The 18673-nt window shown below is 36.1% G+C and overlaps 1 protein-coding gene across 1 annotated transcript in view; it reads right to left on the bottom strand.

Annotated features, from left to right (window-relative positions):
* The window catches only part of LOC130598106 (glypican-5-like), a 346476-nt gene extending 330819 nt beyond the window's left edge, over positions 1–15657 (bottom strand). Inside the window, 1 exon segment of the mRNA XM_057407212.1 lies at positions 15494–15657. Coding sequence (XP_057263195.1) covers positions 15494–15602 — 109 coding nt within the window. The 5' untranslated portion in view covers positions 15603–15657.
* Between the last annotated feature and the right edge of the window lie 3016 nt (positions 15658–18673).

The following is an 18673-nucleotide window of genomic DNA, read 5'->3' as shown; positions in this document are numbered from 1 at the left end:
AAATCTCTAGAAAAAGGCTTGCCTACACCACATTTGTGGTATGCTTGCTCCCCTGATGGGGGGAAAAGAAAAAACCAAAAGCACACCCCCCAAAAAACAAAAATAAAAAAAAACACAAAAAAAAACCCAACAAACTGTATGATTCTTTACTGATAACCTGAAAATACAAGAACTCTTTTATATTCTCAAGCAAAAAGTGAAGATACTTGACATACATAATTCTGTTCAAAAGATTCTGTTGTCCTGAAGTTCCCAGCACTGAATGTCTAGAGTATATGTGAACCAAGAGTTGGATGGGAAAGACTTAAAAGAAATGTCTAAAGCAGAAATAAAGTCAAAGCAATGAATTGCTGATACTTGAACTGATTTCTAAATATATATTAACTTATAGATTAATTCCTGATTCTAAGATTTTGCTACAAGAGTAAGGAAGCGTTTTCCTTTTCCTTTTGATTCATAACTGTCTTCTGAATTGTTACTTTCACTTCTTACATAAAACTAAGTATTTCTACTGGATAAACCAGATCTCTATTACCTTTAAGTTGAGATAGATGCTAAACTCCAAATTTTATTTTCTTCAGATGGATGTGACTTTAAATTATACATTAGTCATACCTTCCGTCACTGTAACTTATAGATCTAATTTGTGGATCACCAACATTTTATACTAGAATTGTTGCTGTCTATTGTCTTGAGAGAAGTTTGCATATTAATTAAATACTACTATATTTTCAGTCCTCACTGTACAGAAGTCATGCAACAAATTTGCAAACAAATCCTTATGAAGTAAAATACAATTCTGATATATTTACTTAAATATAAATATCTAATATGAATTATACTATACTGCAGACAAACTTTTAAAATTAAATACATTGTAACACTAGTTATACAAAGCACTTGAAGCGGCAAGTCTCCCTTATTGCTTCCCTTCCCTGAACTTAAAAGTAGCCCATTTGATTTACAGTAAAAGAGATGTGGTTAACAATTATATCTTTGGATGAACGTGAGTATCTATTCTAATTAAAAAAGTTTGTGAAAACAGAAGTTATGACAGACCCGTACTCATAGCTTTAAATTATAAGCACTGGAAGTAGCTCAGAAGCACTGTGACTTAGGCTATGGTTTCACAAGTCCTTGGCTGCTGTACCAGACAGACACATAGCTGTTTGCACAGCTGCTCCATGAAGCAGATCAGGGAAAGTATCCAATTTAAATATAAGACAGAAGGAAAAATTACCCAGTGTTAGTTTCCCACCCTAGTTCACAAAATGGCCACAAAAGGAGTGAGGCCACTATAGAGAGCAGAGGACACAGCACGTACTGTCAAAGAGGCAGGAGTATAAAGCAAGGAACAGGAATACCTTTAAGTTTGCATCAATGCTAAAAATAAATAGAAAATTTAAAAAAGCTTTATGAATACCCATGATCAAAACTGGCACTCAGCTGAAAAATTTCCAGACCAAGCCGTCCCATCCTGCTTCAACAGAATACTAGTCCTCAGAATAAGTGTTTCTAATATGAATCAATGAAAATGCAGTGGAGCAAGTCAAACAAGACAAAACTAGCTACTTTTGTTAAAAGACATCTCCAGTACTCAGCTGGCTCACAAGCCTTTGAATGTATTTTACCCTTCCTGTACTACAGATACTTAAAAGGTATGGAAGCATTTTATACAAGTACAGAGACTGAAAATAAAAGCTATGTTCACAAAAGGATGTAACTCATACTGAGTTTGATGTAGGAACCTATATTAAATAAGGAAGTCAGGATTGTAGGGGACCCCACAAAGCCAACAGAAAGAAAGCAGATTCCTAACTGAATTGGATGAACCTCTATTTGTACAAGGAGTCTGAACACAGATGTTAGAAACAAAAACATTTAAAAGATAGTGAATATGCCTCATAATACCCAAACTCACAATGGCAACCCAATTCCTACTGAAATGGATGGAACTCATAACTCAAATTCACATTGTCTAACTTCGGGTACCAATTGAGGCTCTGAGGTACGAGATGAAAAAGCAGGCTAATCTTCCTCTGCAAGTGCCTTTTTCTCACTGCTGACTACAAAGGAGGCCAGGAAAGCTAGGCTCCTAACTTAGGCATCCAAATTAAGTGAAAGGAATATGGGCTTTGATACCTTTGTGGATTTAGTCCAGCCACTCAAATGCACTCAAATACAGACAGTAAGGAGTCTTGTGGCCCTAGGCTCTTTCTGTTGCTAATGAAGAAAGGAATCATCAGGAGTCAGACTTTGGTGCACACCATTATCGTTTCTCTACACACATTGGGAGTTAAAGTGCCTAATTTAAGACAGAATTACTTTCAGGAAGCTTTATAACACTTATGATCACCAAGTTTGAGTGGACAGCAGTAAGAAATAGATATATTTCAGTGGCAAATTCAGATGACTTGTCTCAGAAAATCCTTTCAGCACGTGCTCAACAGATGAATTAAATTATCCCAGTGGTTCAACCACTCGTCTGTCTTGAGTGACTCTGTGCCAAATCACCATGCTATCAAACTGATTTCAGTGAGATTTACCCTCTGCTTACCACCTCTCAGCTGAAAAAAAATACAAATTTTGGACTTCAAAGTCTTCACATATTCAATGTATAACAGGAGGTTGGGACAGACACCTTTCCTTTCTATGAGAATTTATAAAAAGAAAAAAAAGAACACAACATGCATGTTGCAAAATCCCTGCTTTTTCTGTACCAGAAGAGACAATATAAATTAAAATTTGTTGGATTACTGGACCTGGAGGTTCACAGACACAGCAGGAAAAATTGTTTCGCTACAATGTGTTCCTCAAACTACTTCAGACAGATACTGCAGACATTCAACAAATAGTTTTAACTTTTGATACTGCAGACATTCAACAAATAGTTTTAACTTTTGAAGCAAATGTAACCACAATGGCTTTCTTCAGTCTTCTCAGAAGTATTAGAGAAACTATATTTATAAACCATTGCATGCAATCTGTCATGGTTATTCTTAAGAGAGCCTTAAGTGAAAAATTTATAAAGAACAGAGAACATTAGTTTTCACTTTCATGTATTTATAAGCGTGAAGGAAAAGGTCAAAGGCAAAAGTAGAATTTCACACAATACTTTCCTTGTGAATAATAGCTGAGAAGTCTGGAAAGCAAACTAATTGACTGACTTCCACATTATCACAATGCTATCTCTTGAAAGTACAGTTAAGTGCAGATCAAGTGCCTTGGTCTTCACAGGGCAGCTAAATACTGATGTTAGATCTGTGAGTGGACAAGCAAAACACTCTCAAAACCCCCGAAGTAGAACTTAATTAAGATAGTATTGACTACAAGAATTCTCTCTTTGCATTGATTTTCATATAGCTCAATTACCTTATCTAATATTGCACTGTTCTTAAAATTTTTATGACCTAATGACACAATTAAGACCAGGATTTGTAGATAGATGTGATATCTTTTTAAAAGCTAAAAAAAATAGATGAAAGTTCATCCACTCAATACAGATCATAAGAGAAATTACCTCTATCTACAGACTTTTGCCTGACTTATTTTATACAATAAAATCTAGCAAAAATTAGAATTGTAATGATACTTTATATGATATAAAGCCATATTTTGTCACTCTAGCATTTGTTTAGCTTCTTCAGCTAGGCATGTTCTCAATCCTATACACTTACCATAGTAACAGAGACACCAATCACAAAAGGTAAAATGGAAAGCAAAAACAAACAACTCAAAATAATATTCACTAGATAATCACAGATAAAAAAAATAACGTGGTTTCATACAATATGTAGGAAACATATATGGCATGTTAAGTTTTAGCCTTAAAGAAAGAAGGCAAAGTATCATTTCATTTAGGGTAAAGACCCATTTAACAAGAGAAAATGAATCATGTCAGCTTGCTTCCAGAGTTATTCTTTCATAGAATTACAGAATCAGCTATGTTGCAAAAGACCTTTAACATCTTCAAGTCCAACCTTTATACCAGGACTACCAAGACTACTAAACTATATTACTGAGTGCATCATCTACATGTTTTCTGAACACTTCCAGGGACGGTGATTCCACCACTTCCCTGGGCAGCCTGTTCCAATGTCTGGATATTTCTTCACAGCAAGGGTGCTCAATCTAAACCTCCCCTGGAGCAGCTTGAGGCCATTACCTCTTGCCCTATTGCTTGTTACTTGGGAGAATAGACTGACCCCCACCTCACTACAACCTGCTTTCAGGCAATTGTAGAGAGCGATAAGGCCTCTTCTCCAGACTAAACAGTCCCAGTTCCCTACACTGCTCTTCATCAGACTTGTGCTCCAGGCCCTTCGCCAGCTTTGTTGCCCTTTTCTGGACTTTCTCTAGCACCTCAATGTCTCTCTTGCAGTGAGGAGCCCAGAACCGAACACAGTATTCAAGGTGCAGCCTCACCAGTGCCAAGTACAGGTGGATGATCATTGCCCTGGCCCTGCTGGCCACACAATTTCTGATACAGGCTAGGATGCTGATGGCTTTCTTGCCTGCCTGGGCACAAGCTGGCTCATGTTCAGCTTCACCACTCAGCACCCCCAGGTCCTTTTCCATCAAGCAGCTTTCCAGCCACTCTTCCCCAAGCCTGTAGTGCTGCATGGGGGTTCCCTCTATTATGCTACAGATTTCATTTGGTAATGTGAAGAGGACTTGAAGGGGTGGCAGGGATTGTTTTTTTCCAAGTGAAATAACAGAAATAACAGTGTTGCAAGATTTCAAGATGCAGAAAGTATCTTAGTTTGGTAAGAAACGAAGTAGTTGTCATGCATAACCTTTCTCCATTCATGACTAAAAGGAAAAAAAAAAAAAAAGAAAAAAAATTGCAAAAAACTTTAGAGTCCTGTTTTGTTGTAAAACTTGATGAAGTTTCATTGATGGTTCTCATGATCTAAATGCTACCTTCTTAGAAGATGGACCCAAATTCAACTAGACAGTATGAATCATGGTGAAGAGTGCAAAGAGAAATGGAAGAATCTTTGGACTTTTTAAAAAAGCCTTAATGAATAATTATACAAAAACTGACAGCACAGAGCAATAATGTCAGTGGTATACAGGTCTGTGATGTTGAAAAAAATACATCAGAGACTTCAGGACTTAAATGTGTGACATGACTGGATACTCCTAAGCCTAGCAATCCAGAAAGGATTCACTAAGGATACAAAAATGCGTGGGTTCTCAGGTCCTTAAAAACTTTATAAAGCATGCAAAGAGAATCCATAGCACCTATAAACAATTCATGTGATATTTATACTTGAGAAGAATTTCATGAAAGCTATGCCACACTAAATCCCACTTAGTTGTAGAACTGCCTGGAGAACTTGAACTCAGTGGTCTTTCATTAACCCTCTGTATGATGAAGAAAGCTGTGGGGGAATGTGTGGTGCAGACTGCACTCAGTTTTCTGATTAAATTGACATTATTCATCTTACAAGGAATCATTCTAGTGCCAGACCATACTATGATGAATGCCTTCATATGTTCACACTCACTATTTTCAAGACTAGAGCAAGATGGTACAATCTGATTGCTGTAACACACCTTGGGCCCCCAAAATGCTTCTTCATAAAATAGGGCAGTAGCACATCTTCAGAGCTGATCTTTAAAAGCTGAACTGAAGAACTTGAGATGGAGCTGATAGTCTATCATCCCCACATATAGCCTGTTCCAGTGGCTAATCACCTTGACTATTAAAATTTATGCCTTATTTCTCATCTGAGTCCCTCTGGCTGAGCTCCCAGGCACTGGCTGTTGTTACAACTTCAGACACTTCTTTAGTACCCAGAATAATGTAACTAGTGATAAGCTATAAAAATAAAATCCCAGAACAAATTACAGATTGAAGCATTTCTGAGAAGTCACCAAATCTCTCATCCTTTCCAAGAAAGGATAAATGACAACTACAACTGTTCTGCTAAATGATATGAAGGGATTTTCTGTTTAGAAGTTAGGGAGCTTCAAAGCCTATGTCAGTTGTCTACTGTACATGGTATTAAAAATGCAGAACATAATTTATGTAACAACACACAATGGTTCCACCTTTGATATCTGTTCCTTTTCTAACAGTTTCTAATCTGCTATTTACTTTTTTAACTGCTATCAAGCTGCATTTTTCACAGAATTACCTATTGCAATCATAAGATCTTGCTACCAGTCAACTCAGAGACTCTCACTTCATACAAGAAACAGGACTTATTTTCCCCATATACACCATTTGACATCTAACTTTACTGGATTTTGTTTGCCATTTTAATTCCTGTTTAGCCAGTCTCATAAAGCCTTTCTACAACTTTCTGTATTTTTTTTTCTTCTATATCACCCTGTATAGCTTGGGACTTTTGATTCTTCTTCCAGGTTGAACAGCTCTATGTTTAACAGCACACACTCTTGGAATAATACTTTGGTGACCTTCCTTCACTGTAAGAATCAATTACTTCCCATACTTTTTTGTTAACTCACTCTTCTCCCTTTCTCCCAGTTATTCAGTCATACAAGGATTTTATTTTGTTTATCTACTAAATACCTTTGTTGATAAACTTTCTCAAAAGTTACCTGGAAGACTGATCAGGGTATAGCTGTGTATACAAGGCTGAGCAAGGCAGTTCTATGGTTCATTCCCATCTTCCCTGATCATCTGTATTGTCTAAATATCATCTTGATTCCAAGACTGATGTGAGCCAACTTGTGCCCACTGAAGCAAAACCCCACTTCACTCCAGGGACCTGGGACTAAATAGAGCATAGATGAGCCTGAGTCCCTCCAGCCTATACAGTTCATTATCACTGCTCCAGCAGCCTTTGCCACTCAAGCACCACCATTTGCCCCAACACCACACCCAAGGGCATGCAACACATACATTTGAGGTCATGCTCTAAAAACACTACTCTGAGGGACTACCATTACTATTTCAGACACCCTCAAGCAAAATAAGAAAACCTATGAAAATGATCTCATGTTACAGAGCATAAGGGCAATGAACGATAAAGCTCAATGCCCCACATATGGATGTGGCTAGCCTATTGTGAAAGCACTGGCCTAGACCCTGCTTAGGCACTGATACTGCGTATGTACATCAACCAGCCTGGGTACCTCCTCACAGTCAGAGATCACCCTGCTTAGAAGATGCATTTACGTATATATTTAATAGCTGACATTGACTGGGTTTATATGCTGATGTCTTCAGATAACAGTATTTACTCTGTGAAAGTGGATACAAAGTGACAGCAAAAGAATGTCACTAACACAGGCATCATCGTAGTAGATAGATAGTGAAGACTTCTAAAGTTCAAGGTAATGGAAAATCTAAGTTGTAGCACTACAGAGCAACACATATTTTTTCCCAGAATTTGTACAGGCTCTAAACTTTTGACTCAGAGTAACCATTTCTACTTTTTTTCCTTTATTATTATGACAGCAGAAACAGGTTTAGCAGCTTTTTTTGAGGAACTACTTATACTTTAAATTAAAATTGACATGATCCATTTAGACTGTTTCCTTTGCTTCATTTTGTTAGAACATCAAATAGACTTTTCATGGTCTTAAGAATTATCAGGAAAATGTTGAAATGCTGTTCTGACACTGTATGAGATTTTACATTTTCAAACAATAAATCAAAAAACTATCACTTGTTCTGAATTCGCAACGTACACTGTGAGAAGATGTCACAGCTGGCCTTCTTTCAGTGGTACAGAAGATACTTGGATGTAAATGGACCAAGTTAGCGAACTACTTACAGCTTTTAGTCACAATGTGCTTCACTGAAATCTAAAGCTAGATGGTTCAGAGAAGAGAGAACCTTAGCCTCTAAAACACAATCAGATTTTCTTCATGTTACATAAGTAGTAGTGTTTGAAGAGCAGAAAAGAAACTTTCTGAATTCTCTACAACAACCAGCTGATTAACTGGATACATTGAATTCTTAATACTGACTTTGACCTCCCCCTCCCTTTCTGATACTTAGTACATATTTAGGTCACAATCTCCTCAAGAAAGGATTACTGGTTATGGTTGTAAACTGTGAAGGTGGGGGAACCGAGGGTGTCAAGTTCTATGGAAAAGAAGAAATTAAAAAGACCACACCTATTTCCCCTTTTCTCTATTCTTTCTTTCTAATGCCCTAATTCTACACTTCTCTTGTTACTTCTGTAATGTTTTTTTTTTTTAGATTTTTTACATTTCTGGTTTGTTTACTTGGGTTTTTATACAGTCCATTCCCCAGCTGATTGCTTTGATCAGTACACAGATTTAAGATGATGCTCATATACTTTCTAAAAGATCTTTAATTGACATGGATATTTTTAATCATTTATGTCACCTAGCATAAGTGCTCTTGATTGGCTTCATAAGAGGACCCGAGTTTTAAGAAGACATGCAAAAAGCTTGAGCCTCAGTGCATCTTCCCAAGTCTGCTTGACAGGATGCTCCTGTTCAGTTGCATTAGGTACCATAGCAACTGCAGGGAGGGAAGCTGAGTATCACAGTATACTAGAGATTGGAAAGGACCTCAAAAGATCATCTAGTCCAATCCCCCTGCCGGAGCAGGAACACCTAGACAAGGTTACACAGGAATGTGTCCAGGTGGGTTTTGAATGTCTCCAGAGAAGGAGACTCCACAACCTCCCTGGGCAGCCTGTTCCAGTGTTCTGTCACCCTCACTGAGAAGAAAGTATCAAAGAACTATTTCAGAGAGGGAGGCAAATCTGTAGTTAGAAGCAAGTACAAACCTGAGACCATGATTTTTACTTTTTTTACTCTACTAGCTTGTCTGTTCTGTATCTAATTCAAAAACTGTGACATTCCAGAAGAACAGCAATTTGAACTGCAATTTTTTTACCTTTTCCCTCTCAGGCTCCAGTGACTGTTTTGTAACAGGGACATTGTCTAAATCTTAGTCTCTTACTTTTAAAGTATAAATATACACACAGTTCATGTAAGTAAAAACTGTTACTATGGGTGTAGTCATTGGAGTCAATTAACTCCATTTAAAATAGATACATTTGATCTTATTTCCTTCAGTCATTATGGAACTAAATGCCCATACCTCACAGGTAGATACTAGATGTGGACATCTACAGGTAACACCTTTGCGTCTGGGAGGGCCATGCTTCACTGTATCACTGTTTTTTGTTCTTACAGAGGTACCTTCTTTTCTCCCCACAGTTACCTTCTTTTCTCCCCTTCCAACTTTGCGCTATTTCATTTTCCACTTTCTTCGCTAAATTGTCCCACAGTAACACAGAACAGAGAGAGGAAGCAAAATTAAAATTCTTTAAACCAAAGGGGTCACTCATCTGTCCCACAGTAAGGACTAAGTGCAGTGAGCACAGGAAGGGCTATCTTTAAGTCTTAAATTATAATAAATGCTAAAGAAAACATTATCTTTAAAAGAAAACAGCAGGTTTATGATCACCACATCTAAAAGCAAGAAAAAAAGCACGCTTAAGAAACCATTAAATACAAAATTGAAATATTAAATGAATAACTAAATCTTTCCCAAGGGGGTAACCGCTACAAAATTCCCTTAAATATCAGCTTCTACCTAATAACACAATAAAAGAGAAGCCCCTGCATAAAAGAAATTACAGATTTTAATACTCTACACTGAAGGAAATGCTTAAATTAAATGGCTATTTCAATTTATTTTTAAAACAACCAGAATATGTCATGAGGAATCAAGTCCCTCATGGGACTGATCAAAATTGAATTTCCAGTTTCCTGTATTAGACTGACAATCATTTACAATAAAATCAGAATGAGAAATAGAAATTGTCTGTGGGGACCACTGAGCCACGTAACAGCTTCAGTGTAACACAGTCACACAGCAGAAGGCAAATTAAAATATACGCAGAATTTTAATATGGTTGAACTAGACCTTACTTTGCTTACAGGATTCTTGCTCACAGCTTTTAAGTAACATATCAGGAGTGACAAAACTAAATACTTGCTGATGATAATCAGGCATTTTACATCACCAGCAATTTGCTTAAAATAAGATGAAGTTAAAACTGTGTTAGGCAAAAACAAGAAAATGAGCTCACAAACTACTTAAAATTACTATGACTTAATGGGAGCACAATGCAAAGCCATGACAGAACTTAAAATTTCTAGTCCCATTCTGTACATCTACAAACCTTGCAAATTATAACTACATTATCCCATTTTACAAATGAACAAAGATCTTATAGGTACAACTTAAAGAACAAGGAATACTTCAAATATTTAATTACTTTTAGATATCTAATAAATAAATATATTTATGCATACATAATGCATTTTAGACAATCACAGAACAAAGACATGCTATACCAAAAAATTCCCAGCCATATAAGAAGCCTGATCATGAAGAACATCTATGCTATACTTTTGTTAAAGTTTATCACATTCGAAACAAGCAGCCAGCCCACAGCCATCACAGTGGTGGTTAGTGGAGAGGAACACCCACTAGAGTTTAGATGCAACTCTCTTCATTCTTCAAGATGAGTTAGTTAATTGGTTCCCATTCAGCACATAATTCCTTCTTTCTCAAGTCCTGGTGACTATGGAAAATCCACTGAGAAGGGCAACAGAACTGACGGGATACAGACAACTGGGAGTATACCTAGCCCAGAGTTCATACGTGCTTTGAGAAACACTTGTTCAAAAGTAACTCAGGTAGGTAAAACCATGCCAGAGTAGACTATGGATTATACAAGCAATTAAAAATACTCAGAGGAGCAGTAGCATGCAACCTTCCTTTGTGGCAGGTGAGTACCCTAACCACTGAACTAGAGAGCTAATTTTTCACTTTGCTTCTCCCACAGTGAATATTAAGTAGTAATACAGACCAGAACAGCTGCAACAGGGAAGTCTAAGAGTTATCCACTGCAGAATAAATAAACCAGAAAACAGCCAACTCTCCTCAGCAATCTGCTGTATTCTTAGATACTATTAAAGAATCCTACAGAAATGGCTACTGTGCATGTGCTGAACAGCTCTGCAGCTGATCTACAGTAAATCTGCAGCTTTCCACAGTATGACCTGCTATGCATAAGCATTTTAAATGCACTTAAATAGTGAATATAAAACGGTCTCTTCCAGAACTTCAGGATCAGCAGATTTCTGTCTCAGCCTTCCTCTAGTTCACACAGACCTAAGCTCAAGACCTTAATGCAAGCAGAGATTTGTAGATTTATTAAAAATTGACACTACTTGTATCAATTGCTCTTTTAAGGCTCAAAGTACAGTTACCTACACCTGCTGGTGACTTGTTCAGTATCAGTAAAAGATTGTTTTGCTACTACTGTTAAAATGACTATGCCACCTACTTCATTACCTGACACAGACATACCTTTCTGCTTCATTCCAGAAGAACAGCAGAAAGAAAATTATTATTAGATTATTATTTTGCACATAAACAAGTTGCCACATGATTTCACATTACTTGCACATTTACTTACAGAATCACTTGCACATTTCCACCTCACTGATAGGAGGAAAGCAATTTGTTCTGAGCAGTAAGACAGCTTTCATTCACTTCAGGATAAAAGCAACCACCTCCAAGTAGCTGATAGACTGGAAACTCAAATATTAACTGATTGCTCAATAACCTGCTTCTGTTCCCAGACCTTATTCATGCCCTTGAGCTATGTTAGACAGGGTGGCTGTAAGGTTTCAGAGAGAAGGGAACTTTTGAAGGCTGTTAATTTGGTGTGTATAATATACACACTGGGGCACAAGTTCAGACACCTCAGTGCAGGTATCAAAGTATTTGAAATTTAACTAAGTGTTCAAGCTTTCATTATAGTCAAGGGTCACACTGGGCTCAGTCTAACCATAGGTTTCTAGTGACATTTGACAAGCCCTTAGCTGTCTAGCAATAACTTCAGATTTTTTTTCTCCACAGGAAAAAAATTCTCCTCCCAGGTTTTACTGTAGAGGGCTTTTTTTTTTTGGCAGATTTCCTGGTTTTATTCTCTGTTACACATCACCTAATTTTTCAAGTATAGGTGTAGTTATTTACAGGAAAATTCAGTACTTGGTTGGTTAAATTTTGCAATAATTTATTCTAATGTTTATTTGATATTATGAAAGCATTGTTTTTTATATAGTACATGACAGAGTACAGATAATGACTTTCTTCAATGTAGCTGTCACTTCTTTTTTCTTTTTAAAAGATCTAGGGTGGCCCGTTTTTTTAAGTTACATGTTTAGATTTCAGAGCACGTTTTTCTCTATTTTTTTTCCAAATTGTCCATGTCTTTCTTCAAGTAAACTACCCAAAACTGAATGCAACTGGGTTGGGTTTGTTGTTTTTTTTTTTAATTTCTTAACAGACAAAATAAAAAATACTAAGTGAAAACTTTTCCATGTGTACTTGGAAATCTTGGAAATCTAAAAGGCTACAGAAAACACTATCTTAGAAACAACACTAAACATTCATTCAAAACCAACTTTATACTACCTTTCTTAAAGCTCCTATATTTTGCCAGCTATCAGCTTCCCAAAATTCTCAGAATAAACAAGAAGCAGGCATCCACAGTTCTGTGAAAATGCAAACTTTCTATAGCCACTGCTCCCAAGAGACTAATGTTTTAAATTTGTATTTCACTATTTTTTTTTTTATTTGTATGAGCACTACATAAACTATTCAAATTCTAAGTTAGCATACCTACACTGATCACTGTGCTACACAGACATAAACCAAAACAGTAGCAGTAGTTAGCTGGGCAGTAAAAAAAGTGATATTATGAAAAAGTCTTACTATTCACTGAGTATATGAGTCTGAACAGTGTACCTACATCAGCTCAATTGTAATTCAGGTATTATTGCAACTAGGGGAAATAATTAAGTGATGGAAAATAAACTGAGACAAGAATCCGTGAGCACAAGTTCATGCTAAAAAAGTACAACTTCAGAAAAGACCAATGTGGTCAAAACTATTAAAGAAGCCCATTAAATCCCTGTATATATGGCCCCAAGAATGCTTTCAACACAGCAGGGGTGTATGCAAGTAAGCATCTAAAAGATACAAGTGAGATACAATGGAGATAAATCCCTTCAGAATGATAAAAGACTTGCTTGCCATACAGAAATAAATCTCAGGGTTAATAATAAAATTTCAAGTATCAATCTAAATCTCTAGATTTCTGCACTTAGAACAGCTGCTTAATGCTGTGTTTTATGTATAACATATGTATAGACATACTTCGTCCAACTGTAAGTTATACTAGCATACTGTTTATCCTGCTTTTGTATTATAAAGGAATCAAAATAGCATCTGAATAGATGATTTCTGAAGTTAGTAAGATCTGTGTAACAGATTTGCTCTTTAGACCAACCAGCAGGTAAAATCATTTAATAACACATTATTATGAATTTAATAATGCATGAACCAGAGACATTTTTGAGACACTCATCCCTCAACATAACAACAGAGTGACAATCAGGTTTCTTAACCTGCCAACTCTTTTGACTTTTAATAGAATCATTCAATTTCATTTATTTTATGTAAATTGGGATTCACAGGTATTGGGGTTTTAGATTATTTACATCTCACTTAAAACATAAAGGATTATGGAGCTGAGAAAGAAGAAAATGTTTTAATTTCAATGTTGCTCTTCACATTGTAGATGATCTAGAGGGCAACATATCATTTGAAACCATAAGTGAGATACAGCAGCTCTTGCTGAAAGTTTCTGATCTTCAGACTATTCTTCAGAAGAAAGTGCCAAATATAGCAGCACTAAGAAAAGTCCATTTCCATTTGCTTTCAGTCTTCTACAACCTCGTTATAACCTCTAAATTTCTTATTCTACCAGACAGCTACCTTGTTCTGTGTCATACATTGCCACTTTTTAAAGGGTTGTGAACTCTGTGTGGAAAAATTGTGAAATGGCACAGACCTGCTATTCTGTTGCACAGAAAGGTATATGTGTATCCCTACCTTTCAGGGAGAGCTACCTATAGGGCAGATGTACACTGCATGCACTGAAAACACCCTGCTGAATGAGCCCCTCAGGACTTAAAAGCAACAGAAATGTAGTTTCTGGATCTTAGCTTCACTTAACTTCACTTAAATGTTACTTAAATCCCATTCTTGTGAAGACTGAGAAATCTTGGGATTGCAAAACTATGTTATTAAATATCTAAGGGGGTTTTTGTGCATTCTTGGTTTGTTTTTTTCTAGGACTGGGGGAAAGGAAGAGGTGTTAAAACACCAAGGCAAAGAGCACAACCCTCACTTAAGAGGAGTACTGCTCCTTCCTGGGCTCTACAGTCTACAGCCCTAGGTCAGCACAGCAATACAACATATTACACTATAATGGTGAAAAAAAAAAAAAAAAAATCTACAGAAGTTGAAAGGAAGAATGAAGGTAGAAGAAGAAAAAATTTCTTTCCAAATTTTACCAGTGATAATCCTGACACATATTGACAGCTGTGTTAGACAGGCTAAAGGGGGATACTCCCCCAAGGTAGGGAGCAACTGCAATTTGTTTTTAGCCTTAGACAGCCTAAATTCAAAATGGGATGGTTTTAGGACCCCAGAGTCAATTTTGCTGTGCATTTTATGACCCTAGGCAGTTGGCCTTGTCCTGCTGATCATTTTAACTTCACAGGTTAAAAATAAGAGAGTCACCAGAAGGACATCTTCCTAAGCCTTCACAAAGTTAACCATCCTATCCTGTCCAATCAAGTGGTCATTAAGGCCATTACATATTAATAAACAAATGAGAAAACTGTAGGGCTTTGTTCTCAACACATGTGAACTCTATATCCCTTTCTATTACTCACATAATATAATCTCACATTGCCACTATTTCTCACATCTTCCCAGCTCCTAACCAATTTCTACATTAATTTATGCTTTATTAATTCAGAAAAAAAATTATTAGTATGCGGGGTAATTGCTAAAAGGCAATTCCACCAGCCCAAATAACTATTAATTTATCAGATAGCTTCCAAATGTGCATTGGAATGACTCTCACGCAACTTCCAATGTTTTAAAAATTACTTTCAGAACCCCCCCCCAAAAAATTTAGACACTCAAAAACTTAAAAAACTAGATCCCAAAAATGAACCTCAAAACCAAACTACAAAGTATTTCTATTAGAACAAGATAATGAACATGGTTGGTGGAAATACGGGAATAACAAAATCTCTCTTTTGCAGCACTCCAGGCAATAATTTTGCATTTAATTATCACTGAAATTAAAGCACATTCTAGAGGAATGCCAAGTTAGTGGTTTACAATTCAAATCAAAACATCTTACTAAAAACATTTATTAGTTTTTCTCAACTATCATTTTTTAAAGTCATGTATTCCAATAGCAGTTTCTAATCACCTGCATAACTTAATACTCCTCCTTTGAAAACATAAAAGCATAGGGAGAAACTGAAAATTAACAGATAACTTCTATTACATGCATAAAGCAATCAAACATGAAAATCAAGAAAAGTATGAACAAGTTTGGAAACAAAAAGCAGGAAGCCTTACCTTGAAAAGCAGCTGCATTACGAGATATTAAAAATTTTAATGTAGTGCTTGATGTTTGAAGCACTTGCTCTATATCTTGCTTTGCCGCAGCCTGGTATCTTTCTTCCATCTTCTTGGTACAGCATGTTGGATTTTTAGAAGCACAAACCTGGAGATCAACCCCCAGAGAAAGAGATATTGACATTGATTACTACAAAACACAAGTATGCAATACACAAATACATAGCAAATATTTTGGGGGGGGGGGGGGGGAATTTGGTGGATGTTTTTTTTTCATATAGATATTGACACATAAAAGAAATACCCAAAGCTTTAAAGACATCTGGTCTTGTTAAACAAGAAATAGAAGGGGATAATAACTAAAATTCTCTGGGAAGAGAACACTTATTACAGTTAGTTAATGTCATATAAGATAATTTCCCTGACACTATAAACTTATTCCAGCTGTGAATATTTCTAACTAATGTTGGTAAAATACTTAACCTTTTATTTCCCTTTCACTAAACTTTTTAAGTCTTTTTTTCACCTATTTTTCTCTGATAAATCTTTCTAAGGTAGTATGAATATAGCTAGGGAGAAGGGAGGCCTTACACATTTTGGAGCCTAAATATTCCATTAGTTATCTTATGTAAATTAAGTGTTTTAAATAAACATATACCAGAAAGCTAAGAAAGAAAAATTCAGCTGAATAGGAGCATTCTGAAAGAATGGTAAAATCTTTAAATGTATTATATCAAATTCATGTCCCTTTATCCATTGAAGCAAACTTATGGAAGGGATTCCTGGCCCTGGAATTTCACTTCAGCTACATAGTGGGAAAAAAGTGCTATTGTTTATATAGAGCAATCCCAGTCCTGAAGCAGGAACCCACTGTGCCATATTTAGACACCAGAAAAGATCCAGAAGATTCCTTAGAAATCACATTTAGAAAAGTACAAGACTAGAATGAAACAGGTAAATTATATGAACCATAAAAAAAAAAACCAACAGGAATTTGGCCAAGACATGGATGAACACTTGTACAATACTCCACAGAAGGATTTTGATTCCCATGACAAATAAACAAATTTCCCTTGGTAATTACTGATAATACAGTCTCAGATTTGCTGAACATTTCTTTCTGGCATTGGTGGTTTCTATCTTCACAATTCCTGGTGCCCCCATCCAAAAGCAAGTTTGGAAGGAGAATACATTTGAACCATCAGTATTAAATACTACAGAATTTCTCTCAATTTTTGAAGGGTCTTTTCTGCTTCAGGCTTTAGGTCATATGACGTAAGTTTTCAGGCAAAACTAATTCACTTAGTGAGGAGTGCTGCTCAGAAACTGATATAATTCCATACTCACTAAAGTCTGACTCTATATACACAAGAACAATTTATTACCCATTGTAAAACTGTGTGCCTTGAAACAAATCCATTTCACAGACATAAACAGCAGTAAATATCATTATGTTAAATGAAAAGCAGTAGATACTTTAAGAAATCTGACTGCCACACAGAATTTACAAATCTGAGACCGCCTTCATGGTAGCATGCAAATGTAAGAATGTAACCTCTGGATGTGAAAATAAATCTCTTTGAAGTGGTCTCCAGTAGCAGTTCAAAACAGTTAAGTACACCTATGAGCCACAGTACAGAAAGCTGAACACCTTAACCAGCACAACCGAAAGCTAAAACTCTGTTCTAATGTAGGCATAAATCACCGAACTTCTGAGAGTATTAAGAAATTTTATTTCATAAGTGTTATACTATAGATATGACATCTTTTTCCTCATACAGCTTGGTGGTTTTGAAGGCTATTTATCTTCATCATTTATTTAAAAATAGTTTTTTTCATGTTCTTCATTATGTACACTTTCACACTTTACAAACTAAGTAATTTCTCCTGGCTAGCTGCCTTTACAAATCTCTTGCCATGCAAAAAATTTAATATCCCATTCTCCGACATTCCAATTCATCTGAGAAATTAAAATAAAGCTGCAAGTTAAGGTGGTCTATTAAATTACCTTTATATTAGCTACTATTTATGCTGTGCATGCCAAAGAAAATGTTTAGCATCAGAGCCAGCCTTTAATAAAGTTCCTTGCCTGAAAGCAACATTAATAAGCATCTTACAATGATTTTTATTAGGAGTATTAAAAATACAGTTCACCAGTTGTCTACAACCTCAGAATCCATGTAACTGTCTATACAAAATCTCCCTCTCCTCTACCTCCACTGCATGTCCCTTGCTTCCCCAAGCCAGATTTCAATCTTTTGACCCCACTGACTTCAACCTCCCAGTCCATACCAGCTCTCCAGAGTGAGGCCTATCAATGGGTCAAAAGAACAAATTAACGATGCATGACTCAGATCCAGAAATGTAAGGATTAAAGCTGTGTTAATACTATCCATTCCAGGGGTGAGTTATGATGCATGTACATGAAACACAAACGCAGGTAATTCTAATGCAAAACATGTCTAAGTTGACACTGTTTAATGAAATAAACCACTCCAAGTTTCTATTAATCCTTTTAAATCCTCTTGCTCATAATTAGATAGATTTGCTGTTATACTGAATAATAATAAACTTAAATATTAGCTACTGTAAATAAGAACTTTAAAATAACACACTGTTAAAACAGCAAGCAATAAACTGGACTAATATAACACCCACCTGCAAACAGATTAAAGGAATGATACATAAGCCTACAGCAGTATTTACTCATCATACCAGAGAGGTCAGTTCACAGATATGACACTCAGCTTTCTCAATCTTTCTTTTTTTTTTTCTTTTTTAAGTCTCAAAGAGTTTATCATACCACAAATATCACCGTACAAGACAAGCCAAGGTATAGTCTGCAGCATGCCTGAAGCAACAGACCTGACAAACGTCAAGAGAAAAAATGTTCATACTTATAGCAATATTCACAGCATTGCATTACATCAGTCATTTTTCCTATTTGGTTACTAAATATTATCTCCTGCTGGTAACAAAAATCAAATCACTACTGTAGAAAAGAGGCAGGGAGCTATCTAGTCATGTAACTAATACTGTAAAGAGAGGAACCATTATTAAGTTGTTTGGACACGTTTCAATACCATACCTATTTCAGATTTACCGTATTCTTTATTCCCCTGCATCTGTTCTTTAGGCTCTTCTCTGGAAAGGAAAGGTTTTATTTACATTTGATTATTT

Source organism: Pezoporus wallicus, unplaced genomic scaffold (assembly GCF_028554395.1).
Source record: "Pezoporus wallicus isolate ANWC-B61680 ecotype Strahan unplaced genomic scaffold, APGP_CSIRO_Pwel_v1 contig_7201, whole genome shotgun sequence".
NCBI lineage: Eukaryota > Metazoa > Chordata > Aves > Psittaciformes > Psittacidae > Pezoporus > Pezoporus wallicus.
Note: the sequence above shows the minus strand (reverse complement) of the source record. Positions and strands in the feature narration are given on the sequence as shown.